This window comes from Ips typographus, linkage group LG5 (genome assembly GCF_016097725.1).
Source record: "Ips typographus isolate SLU linkage group LG5, UJ_Ityp_2.0, whole genome shotgun sequence".
NCBI classification, from domain to species: domain Eukaryota; kingdom Metazoa; phylum Arthropoda; class Insecta; order Coleoptera; family Curculionidae; genus Ips; species Ips typographus.
The window spans coordinates 7,086,609-7,101,736 of NC_138426.1; the positions used below are offsets into that span (position 1 = coordinate 7,086,609).

At 37.9% G+C, this 15,128-nt stretch overlaps 3 protein-coding genes and 1 long non-coding RNA gene across 6 annotated transcripts; 3 read left to right on the forward strand and 1 right to left on the reverse strand.

Annotated features, from left to right (window-relative positions):
- The first annotated feature begins 48 nt into the window (after positions 1-48).
- On the forward strand, positions 49-8,339 carry Coq6 (ubiquinone biosynthesis protein COQ6, mitochondrial). The gene is made up of 10 exons (XM_081980262.1): positions 49-345; positions 431-621; positions 677-916; positions 6,539-6,646; positions 6,696-6,758; positions 6,811-6,918; positions 6,973-7,175; positions 7,230-7,345; positions 7,426-7,592; positions 8,198-8,339. Exons 1-10 carry the CDS (start codon positions 186-188, stop codon positions 8,225-8,227), a joined length of 1,386 nt encoding a protein of 461 aa, XP_081836388.1. The 5' UTR covers positions 49-185; the 3' UTR covers positions 8,228-8,339.
- On the reverse strand, positions 945-6,275 carry pyx (transient receptor potential channel pyrexia). Of its 2 annotated transcripts, XM_081980244.1 has the most exons (7): positions 6,121-6,275; positions 5,479-5,680; positions 5,248-5,423; positions 4,943-5,189; positions 4,576-4,891; positions 4,224-4,521; positions 945-2,386 (listed from the first exon to the last, which is right to left on the reverse strand). In XM_081980244.1, the coding sequence occupies exons 2-7, from the start codon at positions 5,671-5,673 to the stop codon at positions 1,024-1,026; spliced, it is 2,595 nt and encodes an 864-aa protein (XP_081836370.1). In that variant the 5' UTR covers positions 5,674-5,680; positions 6,121-6,275; the 3' UTR covers positions 945-1,023. The 2 variants fall into 2 exon arrangements, with proteins under 2 accessions (XP_081836370.1, XP_081836372.1); XM_081980246.1 differs by lacking the exon at positions 6,121-6,275 and having other exon boundaries at positions 5,479-5,992.
- A 1,281-nt stretch (positions 8,340-9,620) lies between the features above and the next one.
- LOC145729492 (uncharacterized) lies at positions 9,621-13,981 on the forward strand. 2 transcript variants are annotated; one of them, XR_014178377.1, is made up of 7 exons: positions 9,621-9,811; positions 10,326-10,384; positions 10,559-10,738; positions 10,909-11,118; positions 11,278-11,427; positions 11,702-11,936; positions 13,799-13,981. It is a non-coding gene; the product is annotated as an uncharacterized LOC145729492 (long non-coding RNA). The 2 variants fall into 2 exon arrangements; XR_014178376.1 differs by having other exon boundaries at positions 10,326-10,373.
- On the forward strand, positions 9,856-10,497 carry LOC145729486 (uncharacterized). The gene has a single exon (XM_081980285.1). It carries the CDS (start codon positions 9,877-9,879, stop codon positions 10,222-10,224), a length of 348 nt encoding a protein of 115 aa, XP_081836411.1. The 5' UTR covers positions 9,856-9,876; the 3' UTR covers positions 10,225-10,497.
- Positions 13,982-15,128: the final 1,147 nt, after the last annotated feature.

Here is a 15,128-nt window from a genome sequence, read left to right on the forward strand (position 1 = left end):
AGACTAGACATAGTGACTTACTTGACAGAACAATTTTGACTTTTGACCACCACACCAAAAAATGTTAGGTTAGGTGAAGTGTAAATATTTGAATTTTCAAATAAATATTATTATAGAAATTAGCAAATGCTTACTAGTGTATTGAATTAAATTTTATCAGCATACAGCCCCCAATCACAAAAGTCATGCTAGTAAGACAAATCAACATCATAGGACTCCAAGGTTTTATTAAACCTTCCTGGAACATCCCTTTGGTTCGCACTTTTTCCCAAGAGTCTCCTACTCATTATGATATTGTTATAGCTGGAGGAGGAATGGTCGGAACCACTCTAGCTTGCACCCTTGGTATGTTCTTTACACTTAGTTTTTCTTAACATTTAGTAGAATTGTATAGTTTTGTCCCATTTAATTATTTACTTACGGTTTTAAGGAAAAAATCCTAAACTTAGGAGTCAAAAAATTTTACTCCTGGAAGGCAGTAAACCCAAACCATGGTCACAACCTGATAAATATAGCAATAGAGTTGTTTCCATCAATCCGGGCACACAATCCCTGCTGCAACACATTGGGGCATGGAGTTTTATTGAGAAATCCAGGTTTGCCACTGTTAACCGCCTACAGGTTTCTCATTACAAATCTCTAAAACCTAGTGGGGTATAATAATTAACTTTTACAGGTTTGGGATGCTTTGTCAGATGCTTCAATATCATTTGGAAAGCCCCAACATACAGACACAGTATCCTATATAGTTGAGAATGATTTACTTCTAGCTGCTGTAGGAGATGAGGCTGCCCAATGTGATAATCTTAAAGTGCAATATGATGCTAAAGTTAAAGATTATCAACTGCCCGATTTTCATGGTAAAGTTTCAAGGATAACATTGGAAAATGGTCAGCAGTACACTTGTGAATTGTTGGTAAGTTGTTAGTAATTTAAGAACAATATTGTTAAAAACAGATTATATTATCACTGCTAATTGAAAGATATTGTTACATTGAAACACAAAACAAACATTTGAATGAGCTAGTTGTTGTTGTTTTTGGTACTTGAAGCCTCAAATTTCTGCTTGATGAGCTGGCTGATTTCCTTCACTAGTTCACACTCCAACTCACTAATATTCCGAGATTCTTTTCTGGTTAAGTTTGTTTTGGTGTAGTAACTCTTCTGCCCATACCCGTTCCGTTTTAATGACCTTGATCTGGTGGCTTTTTTGCTAACGGCCAATTGAAAAGCTTTCTGCACTAGATTTTTTGGAATTTTATTCTCCCGAGGATCGTTAGGCCGCACGTCCAACGTAAAATCTCTCTGGGATTTTAACAGCAAAGCGCGCTTGTGTAGAAACCTCATTATTTTGGGCGGAACCCAACTCAGCAGTTTGCTGAAGAGCATATTTTCCAAGTGGGCCATTAGTCTGACCTGGCGCACTAACCTATCCAAATTGGCGCTTTTTTGCAATCCTTGAATGTCGTTCACGGCCAAACCCACCATAAGATTGGACAGAACAATGGTCACTAGGATGACAAACACCAAGTAAGCAACATAGTCTATGTGATTCTTCCGTGGCTGCCCCTCAACAAAAAACACATCCTCATATTCTAGTTCCCCTGACATCATCATGATAACTTTGTAAAAAGCCAGTTCAATGCCCTGGAAAGCCGGGTAATTGGAAAAAATCACTCCAAAACACAGAGTAAACGCTATAAGAAGACAAAAATAGGCGCATATAAACTTAAAAAAATTGATAGAGACAGTGGTGAACATTTGAACGTACACACCGAAAGTAGGAAACCTCGCCACAATCATCATCAATTCCACCCAAGCCAAGAAAATGCTAACTGCTGCCACGTGACGCTGCCAACTAATGACAAACTGTCTGATACTAGTATCATAAGCGGGCTGCACGCAATAAAACACACCAATAATAATCGCCCATTGCAAGTAGTTCTCCCACTCTAAAACGTACGTGCGCCAGCTGTGACGTATCTGAAACAGCTCCTTGAGCATCAACATGACATTCATGGCCAACAGAGCAAAACCCATAGTGATGTACAAATCGGTCGGGTCGCAGTTATCAGCACCGGGCATTCTGAGCGTCACGCAATACTCCAGGAAAATGCCGTGAATATAGCCGGAAAACAGGAGCACAAACACCGTCTGATAGAGCAGGCTGAAGAAGAAGAAATTCCTGATGATGCGCCATTTGAGCAGTAGAAACGTTTCGCAAAGTGGATGTTCTAGCACTTGTTTTTGGCCTACTTCGATGAAGCTGGTTAGTAGGGCTGTTTCTTGGCTACCCATCGCCGGTACTAGAATGCGAAAGTCCATTTTCAGTTGACAGTCCACGTCACCGATGTCGTGTTCGTTGATTCTGATTGCGTTGTCAAATCTATAACAAACCAGGAAAAAAATGGTATTATTTAGGTTCAGAGCTGTCGGTAGTTGAATTACTTTAATTGGAAAATGTAGTTCAATTAATTTTAAGTAATTGAACTACTGTAATTAGATTACTTTTCAAAAACAATAATTGTAATTGATTTTTCAATTACTCAGCAAAAGTAGTTGTAATTGGTAATTGATTTTACGATTTGTTCTGTAATTGAACCACTTTGAAAGTAGTTGAATTACTTTCAGAGTAATTGAATTACTTTCAGAGTAATTGAACTACTTTCAGAGTAGTTGAATTACAAATAATGTTAAAGTAATGGAACTACTTGTTTTTGAGGTTAGATACGTTTGTTGTGTTTTGCGCGGTCGAGAAGTAGCGGTTTACTGAACCGGGTTCAGAGCGGCGTTTTGGTAAATGAAAAAATAGAAAAAAGTTAGAAAGTTGCGATTTTTGCTGCCTGGTGTAGTATTTTGTTCTCTTCATTTTAACATTAAACAACGCTATAGGTTGCATTTATTTTTTTGAGTTAGGCGGTAAAATAATATTTCTTTGTAAAAAGCGCCACCTGTGGACGAAAGAAAACAACTGTAAAGAATTATTTATGGAGCATCTAATAGAAAAAAACCTGCTCCTTTCAATGGTGCCAAACTTAATGTTCTACGACAAAGGGTTTCGAAGTTATCGCAGTTTTTTTAAAGCAACTATTGACTTACTCCCACCACTTTAAGTCAAGAAATGGAGAAAAAAGGTTTTAATCAAAGTTGTTGCTAGTAAACGTAGCTTCCGTTTGCAAGTATTTTCAAAGTGCCATTGTATTTGAAATTTTGGAGATATGCACTTTTTTTAAGTTAAAGTTGTTAGTACGCCCTCTTGAGGACATTTCCTGAAACTGAAAATATTTTCTAGCGATTCTTTTGGCCCCTTTTTATAACAAATTTTTTTTTTCAAAGCTCTACGATTAACCGTTAAGTCAAAAAAGCCGAGTGCCACTCTTATTTGGACACCCTGTACATTTACTACTGCCAATAAATAAATTACTTTTTAGTAGTTCAATTACATTTGAGTAGTTCGATTACATTTGAGTAGTTGAACTACTTGAACTACTCTTGAGTAGTTCAACTACATTTTATCAGTAATTGAATTAATGCCAGTAGTTGAACTACTGTAATTGTCTATTAATTCAACTACTTTACTGAAGTAATTGGTAGTTCAACTACATTTTAAAAACATTGACTAATTGTAATTCAAATACTTTCACGAATTTGAGAGTAGTTGGTAATTGTAATTTAATTACTTTTTTTGAGTAATTGCGACAGCTCTGTTTAGGTTACTAAAACTAAATTGGGAGGTTAATATGGTGCAGGAGATGTTAGAGAGGCCCCAATAATTCTGATAAAGCTCTGTCTATTTACTTCATCTGCAGAGTTGCCAGAAAGGCCAGAAAGCTGAAATTACCAGCTACATTTTGACGTTTGAACGAACCTCCTAACTGTCAAATTGTGACACCTGTACTATTTCATCATCAATAAAACTTGTTTACTTGCACTGCTCTATTTAACAGTAAATATCTCGGTTATTTCTGATTTTTTAAAGAAAATGGTATTTAAGTAAAAGAAAGTCAAAATTACGAACTCCCTTTTTGACGTTAAGAGAACCTTCTAGCTGTCATAGTAACCAAGTTAGGAGCTGTCAAATTGTGACACCTTTAATCTACTTCTAGGACAGTTACATTGTTGTTTTTCATTAAAAGCATTTAAAATAAAAAGGTTACTTGTGAACAGTGCAACATTTGACACTTTACTGATTTAAAGCTTAGACCAAAAAAAAAAAAACTAACCTGGAAATGTAAACGGGAATAACTTCCGGTGTTTTCTTGGTAATAAAATTCAGAACGGACACTCCTCCCTTAGTGCGGGCGGTGACGTCACCCCCATTTTGTATCAGTAGAATGACCCCATTGGAGAACTCGTTTAGGGCGGCTGAATGGGCGGGGGTGTATCCATAAGCGTCCGGTAAATTCGGGTCGGCACCGTACCTCAACAAGGTTCTTAGACATTCGCAAGAACGCTGAACAGTGACCGTGGAGCAATGCAGGGGGGTTCGTCCATCGCAGTCTGACGCGTTGGGGTTTGCACCTGGTGTGGAAGTAGTTTAATTTTTGGTGTTCAGTTAAAGTGATTGGTCTTTACCTTTTTGTAACAGTAATTCAGTAGCTTCGGTACACTGAGCTAGCACGGCCAAATGAAGGGGAGTTTGCTTTTTCCGATTGGTGGCATTGACCATGCCACCTGCGTCAATTAACACTTGAACGCAGACCGGATATCCTTGTTCAGCAGCTAAATGTAGGGGGGTTAGTTTGTCTTCTCCACATTGGACGTTTACGGCTGCTCCGTGTTGGAGAAGGAGTCTCAAAATTTCCACGTGTCCTAGGGCAGCAGCCACGTGGAGCGGAGCTTCACTGAACACTTGTGGTGTATTGGGGATAGCTTTGTTTTGCAGTAATTCCTTTAAGAAGTAACTAAAATTTAAGCAAACCAACACTTCAGGCTCACTCACCTTAACACAATCCACTACTAAGTTTTGAACAGCATAGTGCAAAGGGCTGCGTCTTTCCACTCCAGCATTGACGTGCGCCCCATGCTTGATAAGTAATTTCAGGCAGTTTAGATGCCCCATACTGGCTGCACAATGCAGAGGAGTGACGGACATTTGTCTGTCTTGCACGTCCACTTTGGCCCCATTTTGCAGCAATAACCAAACGCAGTCCGAGTGTCCTGCGTAGGACGCTAAATGTAGCGCAGTCCTGCTGATTATATCAATTAGTTTTGACAGTTGTTAGGGCTGTAACTGCAATGTCTGACCTGCCATATATGTCTGAAGTGTCCAAGGGGACTCCGTCATGGATAAATACTCGCAAAACGTTGCTTTTGCCCATCCAAGCTGCGAGTAGAAATGCGATTTTTTTGTTTTTGCTCAACAATGCTGTGGTGGCTTCTCTGGTTATTAATTCTTTTAGTTCATCGTCTTGCTGGAAGCCCTATGTCAGAGTGTTAATGAATTTTAGTGGGTGGGACACTGAAGTACCTACTTACCAGTATTTCGGTTTCTAAGGTGTCCGGGTTCCAGATTTGTAGCACTGGAACGGGTCGACTGTTCGATTCGCCCTCAAAATCTGATCCAGTCTCTTCCTCGCTGGTGATTTCGAAAGATGGATCGTCGATATTAATGCTCATATCGGCCCATTTCAATTTGCTCTCCTGGTAACTGAACGGATTGTGCAGCTCCATTTCCAAGCTAAACAAACCGGTTTCATGAAAACACGCGAAGTAAATCAATCGCCAGGTTCGAATTTTTTCGTTATTAGTTAACCGGGGATAAACCTAAACAATGTTTGAGCTGGAAAATACGTCACCGGCAACTTAATTCTGGATGGAATGTTGGATTATCTCTGCATAATGTTCGGTTTCGTAAACTTCTTGTCGCTTTAATGTAAACGCATTTACCCACACGTTGCATTTTGAAAATTGCTTTTTTGATTAAGTTGCCATTTGTTTATGTTATTGGGAAATTGCTGTTATTTTCGGACCAGGGATTTACTCTATTTTTTTTCGATTGACAAACTAACCCAAATTATTATTTTTTTAATTCACATTAACGGTTGTTTTTTCTTAATATGTTTCAGATTACTATAAGAAGTGTACAAAATACTCATAAAACTAATCACAATAGATTACCTTCTGAAATCACTGATCCAACATTGCACTGTTACACTCTTACTACAACTAAAACAAACTTGCGCATTTCAAGTCAATTTCCGAAAGTATCAATAATTGCCACTCCAGAATCCCCCCTTCAAGTTTTACTCTATTTTTAAATTTATAAATAAAACATAATATTTCCTTCCGATTGTAACTGTCGTTCCATTTATCTTTGTCAGGTCATGGTAATTAGGTCAATTGCTTAATTTTTTGCATCTTTTTAATGAGAATCTTCCTGAAAAATCAAAAGGAGTTTTGATGGTGTTTTGTAATTTTTAATGGGTCTGAGGAACTGATTTATTTGAACCGTCTGGTTTGGTTAATTTAAATTTATTTGCACTAGCACGTGTGTTTTTGTTTGATACAGGGTGGTTAAGCTGCAATTATTTTATAGTTAGGCTGTGACGGGGTTAATTCTTCGGTGAGGAAAGCCATGCAAGCCGATTACATTTCATGGAGTTACCACCAGATGGGAGTGGTGGCAACACTTCAACTTTCTCAAGTAAACTAAACAAACAAGTCCCTTGATTTGCATTAATGAAGTTTTTCAGGATGTCTTAAACGACGTGGCTTGGCAAAGGTTTCTGCCCACGGGACCTATTGCTCTTCTGCCTGTAAGTAGGTTTATTAATCGTTTAAAATTATGCAATGTAACTTTTTTGACAGCTCACCAACAACTTGAGCTCGTTGGTTTGGTCAACAACACCACAACAAGCTAAACGACTGCTACAACTAACGAACGAGGAATTTGTGGATGAAATCACCAAAGCTCTCGTAGGTCTGCTGATATGTTTACTTTGAACAAACTCAACAGTGCGGTTGGTTTAGTGGGGCACCTCAAACAGGCCTGCCTTAGTTCTGCAAGCCAACAGCGCCTTTGATGCCTTTTTAAGGACTTTGAATTGTTCGGGAGAAGCGGAGAAGCAACTGCCACCTAAAGTTAAAGGTATTGAGGAGGGTAGCAGGGCGGCTTTCCCGCTAGGTTTTGGACATTCCAGTCAATATGTTGGGAAAGGGGTGGCTTTAGTTGGGTGAGGAATCAAATTACAGTAGAGGAACTGCATAAAGCAGTCTATTTACAATAGGGATGCCGCCCATCGAATCCACCCATTGGCCGGTCAAGGCGTTAATTTGGGTTTTGGCGATATCGTCTGTCTTAATCGAGTACTGGGTGATGCCGTTTACTCTGGTAGCACTGTATGTAAGTAGTAGTAAGAGTTTGAGCAAGATTTAGCAACGTTGATTTACTGTTAAAAATTTTATGGATTTTAACGGTTTCAGACGACCTAAACTACCTGAAATTGTATGAATCACAACGGCAAAAACACAACGTACCTACCATGTTAGCCGTGGAGGGTTTACACCGTCTATACAATACGGATTTCACCCCAATTGTGCTATTGAGAAGCTTAGGGTTGCAGGCAACTAACGCTTTAGGACCCCTCAAGGTAAATTTACTGATCACAAAATGGAAAAACAACGTGAAATTACTAAAGCCTACAATAACAAAGTTTGGTTATTCCTCTTTTCACCAATCAAAGGATCATCTGACAGTTATCACTTGGTACAACCCAAGGATATTAAACAGTACAGGATTGCTCGATCGGCCGATTTTGTTTCCCGGCGGCGAATGAATTCTGACGTCACAGTGGGCCTTCGGGTGCACAATACGCTAAATATTCGCCCGAGATGCTATGTACGAGATCATGTTCGTGAATGATCGACTGCAATCGCGCATCGCGCAAAACAATCGCGCAAACGCGAGAGACCCATGGTGACGTAAAAATCGTCACCGGCCCGAGCCGATACCGGCAAGATTGCGCTTATGGGATTAAGCACTCCTGTACTGTTTACCGTCCTTGGGTACAACCTACACAATGGAGTGTCAAGTGACAATTGTCAAATTTAAGTTTGCTTATAGTGTAGCAAATAATAACAAAAAACTAAACCATTTTATGAAATCTTTTTTGGTCTAATTTAAACTTTGCAACACTGCAATAATTTCAGTTTTCCAGCACTTTTAAGTTTAAGTAATAAAGTAATTTTTTTCCAGAAACTGATAATGACTCAAGCTGCTGTCTAAAGGACCTGTTACAACAGAACCTGAAACTTGTGATTGTTCTGAAATTGAAACTAAGATTATTTTATATATTTGTTAGTGTAATATAATAAATTACTCTGTTTATTGTATACAAGTCTTTAAAACACCTTCTTTTACAAGAAAAAATCGAAGTTAGTCACCTGATTACGATATTGTCTTGCAATGGTTGATCACGTGATACCATCACTTTGTTTAATTGAAAGTGTGGAAAAAACTTAGGTTAATTCATTTATTTAAAAGTTTGCTCAGTTTCTAGATGAGAATAAAAAGAAAAATTACTGTCAGAACAATATGTAATAAAGCTTTTATGATGTTTTAATTATAATTAACACTTTTCATTAGATAAATAAATAAAATGACAGAAATAAATCAAAATAGTCAAAATGGCCGACCATGCAGACAACTGTTTCGGTTGGTAAACACATATTGTCATTATAATTCACCTAAAAATGTAATTCAAAAAATTACTGAATTGAATTATTTTAATCGTCAATATGGATTTAACTTCGTAAATCTAGCCACAAAGCCAGAGAAATCTGGAAAAAGTCCAGCTGTTTAAACTGTATTGATTAGTGCCAACGTGACAACGTCGCCTAATGCAGATCCTGTTCTCAAGATGGAAAAAAACGGGTTTTTAATAAGTCGTCGATATGTTAAAAAACAGCTGACGTACATTTTGATACCTTCATCGTTAGTCATTGTTATGAAAACAAAAGATTACGCCACGACCTTGCAACTTTTCACCATTTTATTTTATTTAAAATAATTAAAATGACAGTGTGGAATCCCTGATTTTACACACATTAATATTTGCTCCTTATTTCAATTATACATTAAGTTGAGTCTAGTTTTAATGCACAATAAACAAGGGAAATTTAATGATACAAAAGCAAATCACCAATATGCGTCACCAGGATGAAGAACTATTCCACCAATGTCTTCACTAAAATGTTAGAATAACCATATATTGTTTATTAATAGGTTTGTTTTGAAATGTCCTGGAAAATATTTACATGGACTGAGTCACTCAAGAGAGTAAATTAGCATATTAAAGTGGTATTTCAATTTAAAGCACCTTAGGCGGAAATACAATTTTCACACACATTCTAGAGCTTTCTCAACACGTCATTTGGCAACGCTGTGATGAGCGGGTCACGTAACTACGTCATTGTCCTCAAAACGTTTACTAGCGTACCTTAACATTTTTGTTTTTACAACAATTAACTACCACCATACGCTTTATTGTTGAATTTATGAACGTTCAAGCCAAAAATGTCAAGCCATATTGCAATTTTAGTCAAAAATTCGTAGAAGAAAGTCGGAACTACTTTTCCTACGCGCGTAGATTTCTGCGCGTCACCCTGCGCCACAACTCGAGTATAAAACGGAAACCGCACCCGAAATCGCTCATTTCGTTTCGTACTGTTGCCTGTGAAAGTTGCACTAGTTAGTTGAAAACGCGGCGGCCATTTTGTGTTCTGGTGTTTGGTGTTCGAGCCCTTCCTGCCTGTTTTCTACAAGCCCCAACTGCCTAGGACTGTGCAGCCCTACGAACTTAGTATCCAGGTGTGTTTTAGTACCTAAAACCACGTTTTTACTGCCAGGTATTGAAGAGATTTAATTGCGCAACAATGGGCGTCGCCCCTGAACGTTGCATTTCTTCACGTAAAACTTCCGAACTGGCCGGTTGGATTTCCAAAATTAAATTAAAGAAAACTAATTCTAAAATTCAACGGCGAAGAAATCTCTTCGTTGAAGCTGTACTGTCTAACGCGCTCGCACGTGCCCAGGCCGAGCTGCGACAAAAACAACACGAGAGAAGACTTCGCTGGCACAAGTTAATGTCCAGCTGTGGCGTGGACGCTGCCAATTCAACCACATTGCCCCAAAACTGGGACATGAAGATCTACGAAGAAATTAACGCCGACCTTGATAATTTTATGAACCAGTTGAAAAGTACAACCTCAATGCAAAGTTGACCCATTTTTGTACTTTTAATGTTTTGTCATAGAGAGAAAAAGGCTGTTTAAACCAATAACTTGTTGATACCTGTGATATTATGTTTATTTTTCTATTGCAGTGGGATTCCTTCTGCCAGGCAGGCCGTGCAGCTCATCCTGCTAAATTGGTTTGTAAATTGTATGTTTTTTAGTTGTTAGGGTGTAGTTTTTAAGTAGAAATTCTCATGTAAAATACAAGCAAAGTGATATTAGTCAAGTAAATAAATTTCATAAACTTATTAGCAAACAAAAGTATTCTAATTGTTGTGACCTCCTTTTTAACTGGGTTTTAAATTTGCATGTGTTCGTCAAGGTGTCATCCACTGTGTGGAAGTGGTTACAGCATCCCCATTGCTAAAGAAACAATATTTCCTCCTCCCCAATAAGTTTCCCCCATAGTCCAAAATGGATGTCAAGTACACACTGGTGCGTCACAGAAAGTTCACCTTGAAACTTGCAACAACATGCCAGGCAGCGTTGGCGTCACTTAATGGTAATTTCATTTTATTTTTGTATTGGTAGGTATGGTTTACTCTGACAATACTCACGTTGTTTATATGTTATTTTTTACATAAACAATGTGGGTGTTAGTAGAAATGAAAATGAACTGGCCCCTATTTTGAAGAAGGAAGTATTGTACTATTATGTTGAATATTTTCATAGGTATCCCCGGTGGTATTGACAAGTTCAGTCGACAGCTTGGCCAATACCGTTCAGCCGAAGATCCGTTAGCGAAAAAGACATTTTGAAAACGTTACATGCAGCCGCACATTCGAGATTGGCGTCCATCAGCATTAATCGTCGTCCTGTCAATGCAGATGCTATGCCCAGTCGTTGCCCTATTACTTGGACAAGCATATTGCATTCTGACAGGTACTGATTGGTTAATTTCAGCTTTCGCGGTCGATCTGTACGTTTCAGCCGTGTTTTAGTCGCTATCGACGTCACGAAAGGGGCTGAAACGAACACGTTTGACTTTCAACATGTGCGTGGACTTTCACATTGTGCTGTAGCATGCTCATGTTTTCCTAGGTGGCTGAACAAGACGGTGCAAGGCTGTTTATTAGTTGTGGGGTTAAAAGTTTAGAGCTGATCGGAATTTGTGGGTTAGAGGGAAACTTGAAGTGGGACATTGACTGAGAAAATGCGCCTACAAAACGGAAATGGCTGCTACTCCCACAGGTACTGAATGAATGAGTGCTCGGTTTTTTTCTTCCTAACCCAGTTGGTAGTTTGACAATTTTTAGACTGTTGCAGTGTTTCAGTGGAACACGGCAAACCTAAAATAGCACCCACAGGAAAATCCAACCTTTATTTACCATTTTACAGTGTTAGGTTGGACTTTTTTGTGGACTTTAAACTGCGTAACATAACTATCACCCCCCTCCCCCTCTTCTCTATTTTGGCAACGACCAGGACTTGAAAGCACTCTAAAACAGTGATTTTCCGTTTTTAGTACAGCACCTCACGGTATTGACGAGTTCAGTCGACAACTCCGGCAATACCAACCAACTCCTCCAGCTTGGAGCAGTATGAAAATGAAAAATCCAAAATCTTTAAAAAGTACAATTCAAATCAAAGTTAACCATGAGCGGTCTCCACTTTAGTCAACTTTTCCATTACAACAATGATTTATTAGGCCTGATTTGTTCCGGTTTTTTTTGGTATGCGGTGGACTGAGGCCAATCCAGGTAAGTGTCTGGTTTTGTCATTATTTTTATTTTGATCAAGTAGAAGGTGTCTGGATTTTGTATGTTTATCTTTTTTCAAGATGAAAGTAAACGTTGATTTTGCCAAGCCTATAGTTTTCATAAACGATTATTCGGACGAAAAGTATGAAAATCCGCTATAAGTGACAGATGTCATAAGCCACAAAAAACGATAATTGGTGCCATTTGGAAATTTGAATGTCTGAGGGTCTGACTGAATATAATTGTTTATTGCTTTAATTTCATCTTCGATATTCTATTTTTTTTGTTAAAAGAACTAATTAGTGCTCTAGCAAGTGTTCTCAAAAATGATGTTTTTTTACATTCAGATAGTAATTATTGTTGGAGTTTTAAATGGTGCCATTAGGTCTGTTTGCAGAGGCAATTCCTGACTGGTTTCCAACTCAGAAACAGTAAAGGTCAAGTTTCATTGGTTGAATGGTCACGTGACTATGACGTTTACTGACTTGTGAGCAATGGATGTGATTATTTCTCTCTCTGCAAACAGACCTATAGATACAATAATAATTCTGGTTCATATAAGTATATTGAACCAATTGAATATATGTCACATAACATAACCTACAAAAATTGTGTCCTTGTATGTGCAAAACTGCTAAAATTCGTAAAAAGTTGAAATCAATCCAACGATTTCCGGCAAACGTGGAATTTTACGATTATTCGTATTTTTGCCGGAATATTCGTTTATGAAAACTAGGCTTTACAAACTATTATAAAAAAGCCAACAAATCTATTTTGGCAAATGGAGTGAATGTAATACAAAATTAAGGTTTTGAGTGTGACAAAGAAGCAAACGTCACGTTCAAAACATTTATTTTTCTATTACAGTTACAGTAACGTATTTTCCTTTTATTGTCATGGTTCAGTTGTGTTGAATAAATTAATACGTTTTGGAGCATATTTTAATTGTTTACTCTCTCAGAAGAGCACTAAGTAATGATATTTTTTAATTTGATCTATAGTAAGAGCTATTCATTATAAAAACCAGGTAATTTTTGAGAACCACCAAGATTTTTGAAGTTTCAGAGAGAATCAATAATTAACCGTCTGAATAAACTTGATTTGGGTCACTACTTTAATGTGCAGTATTTGCGTAAATCATCCCACTGTTCGTAATTTGTGATTGGTCACGAAAAAACAGCAAGCTGAAAGCTGCTTTTCTTGCCCAAACCCGCTGTGCTGTGATTTACGCAAATGCTGCACATCAAAACTAGGAAAAATAGTTGATTTCAAATAACACTGGCCAGGCTATTTTGTTTAGCTTTTGTTGTTCAGTTTTTTTTGCACTGCAATTGGTTTAGAATCTTATTTGGAAATGTTGGCAGGGTGTTTGAAATATCAAGTTTATTTTCAGTTCAGAAACTGTTTATGATTTTGGCTGTGTAAACTCTACCGCCAAACAAGTGAAACAACCAATCTTTACCACTATTGCCAACCCAATTCACCATTTATATTTAAACAAGGTTCAATGTATAACTTTTGCAAACTCGTAGAACGGTTTCTATGTACCCCTTCAAAAATCTGATATTGTTGCCTTGAATCTATGTTTTATCTGATTAGTTTTAATATTTGTGGACAACCAGTCCTAATAATGTAGGCTAATCCCTTGGCTACACGCCATAAATTGAAAAAATATAATTGGGGCTTCCAAATATAGATGCTGAGATTATTGTATTTATAAGGTTTTATGTTGTTGTCAGTTTTCATTCGACAACAGTTTGACGAACGTTGTCCCGACGTATTACATACAAAATCAGACACCTTAGTAAGTAGTTGATCTTAAATTGTCTCTGGCGGTATCTGTAAAGCCTACGTTGTTTCAGTGGGCTGAAATTTCAAGTACCACGACTGCCACTACCCTGAACTTTAAGAAGAACCTTCAGAGTCCATTCTTAATTAATTTACAAGTGAAACAACACACAACACACGTCTTCAACAGCATTGGTTTATCAGGTTTTCTGTCTCGTTTTGAGTGCACATCTTTAGTCTGCCAAGTCAAAGTCGTAGAGCTCGAATCAGCTAAGAAAAGGCCACAGGCGTCATCAAACGATGATGTCACGATCTCTGTACGTCTCGCTTTAAATATTGCTGCTCTCGTTACTTTCCAAGTTGTTGCAGCCAGTCAGTGGCGTGCTATTATTTTATCAGTAAAATGAAACATTTTCGTCGTTTTTAATAAAGAAAATAAAAGACAACAAGTTTTTCAAAGGAATGGAAACTCCTTCTGCTTCTTTCTTCATAAATTGTAAGACGTTACTGACGATTTCACGGCCTTGGCTGTATATGATAACACCTTTCTTTCCAACCTTTTTGAAAGACATTTTGACAAAATAACGTTTTTTATTCATAACACTATGTGAACTTCAACTGCGACCATCAACAATACAACCAAAACACCAGACTAAAACGGAACCTAACCTAACCCCCTAAGTCTCCCTGTCCGCCACTACATTTTTTTAAACTTGGCAACACCGTTTAGAGTGCCGGCTAGTAAAAGCATATAAAAAGGTCCAAATGTACCTGGCGGCTGCCGCATCTGTTTTAATTGTGTCCAAGTAAAAACCGTACTACGTTGCCAAGTGGCTTTTTGACCGCTTAACAATATATTTTCGGGAATATTTTAATAGGACGCCTCTGATTATATCTAATGCGACGGCAACTGTAGAAGGAGAAAGAAATAGTTTTAAAAACTGCGTCATTGATGATGCGGTGGCCTTTTCTCATCTGATTCGAGCTCTACACATAATAATAGAAAAGTGAAAAAAGAAGAGTGAAGCACACACCACAACAAACAGGAAGATTTTCATAATAATTGCAGTAGGCAGACTGGGATTTGCATTCTGGGTTGATTATTTTTTGTTTAAAGTGAACCAGGCTGGTAAACCTTTGCATGGAAAGTGGTCTGAAGAGAACAAGAACGAAATTTGAAAACCAAGTCCCAGTTTAGGCAGTGGACTGTTTGCAGCCGCACTAAGGTCAGATTTTTCCAAATTCCTTTACCATCTTCCTGGTATTTTTTTTTGGAATATTAGTTCTTTGGTTGTGTGTTCAGAAGATGGAGTGAACAACTTAGTAATTGAAATAGTAGTGGGGCTTGGGAAGTTTTAAATAATTAGGTTGAGTCGACTTATTATGGCAAAGCGACCTTATTTT

Excerpts from the sequence above, each read along its gene's own strand:
- LOC145729486 (XM_081980285.1), top strand. The coding sequence starts at position 9,877 with ATGGGCGTCGCCCCTGAACGTTGCATTTCTTCACGTAAAACTTCCGAA.
- pyx (XM_081980244.1), bottom strand. The coding sequence starts at position 5,673 with ATGGAGCTGCACAATCCGTTCAGTTACCAGGAGAGCAAATTGAAATGG. Across the intron at positions 5,190-5,247 it reads ACTTCAGACATATATGGCAG|GACTGCGCTACATTTAGCGT; the intron begins GTCAGACATTGC and ends TATAATCAGCAG. Across the intron at positions 4,522-4,575 it reads TGAATTACTGTTACAAAAAG|GTGCAAACCCCAACGCGTCA; the intron begins GTAAAGACCAAT and ends CTTCCACACCAG.
- Coq6 (XM_081980262.1), top strand. The coding sequence starts at position 186 with ATGCTAGTAAGACAAATCAACATCATAGGACTCCAAGGTTTTATTAAA. Across the intron at positions 622-676 it reads CCACTGTTAACCGCCTACAG|GTTTGGGATGCTTTGTCAGA; the intron begins GTTTCTCATTAC and ends TAACTTTTACAG. Across the intron at positions 917-6,538 it reads AGTACACTTGTGAATTGTTG|TTAGGCTGTGACGGGGTTAA; the intron begins GTAAGTTGTTAG and ends ATTATTTTATAG.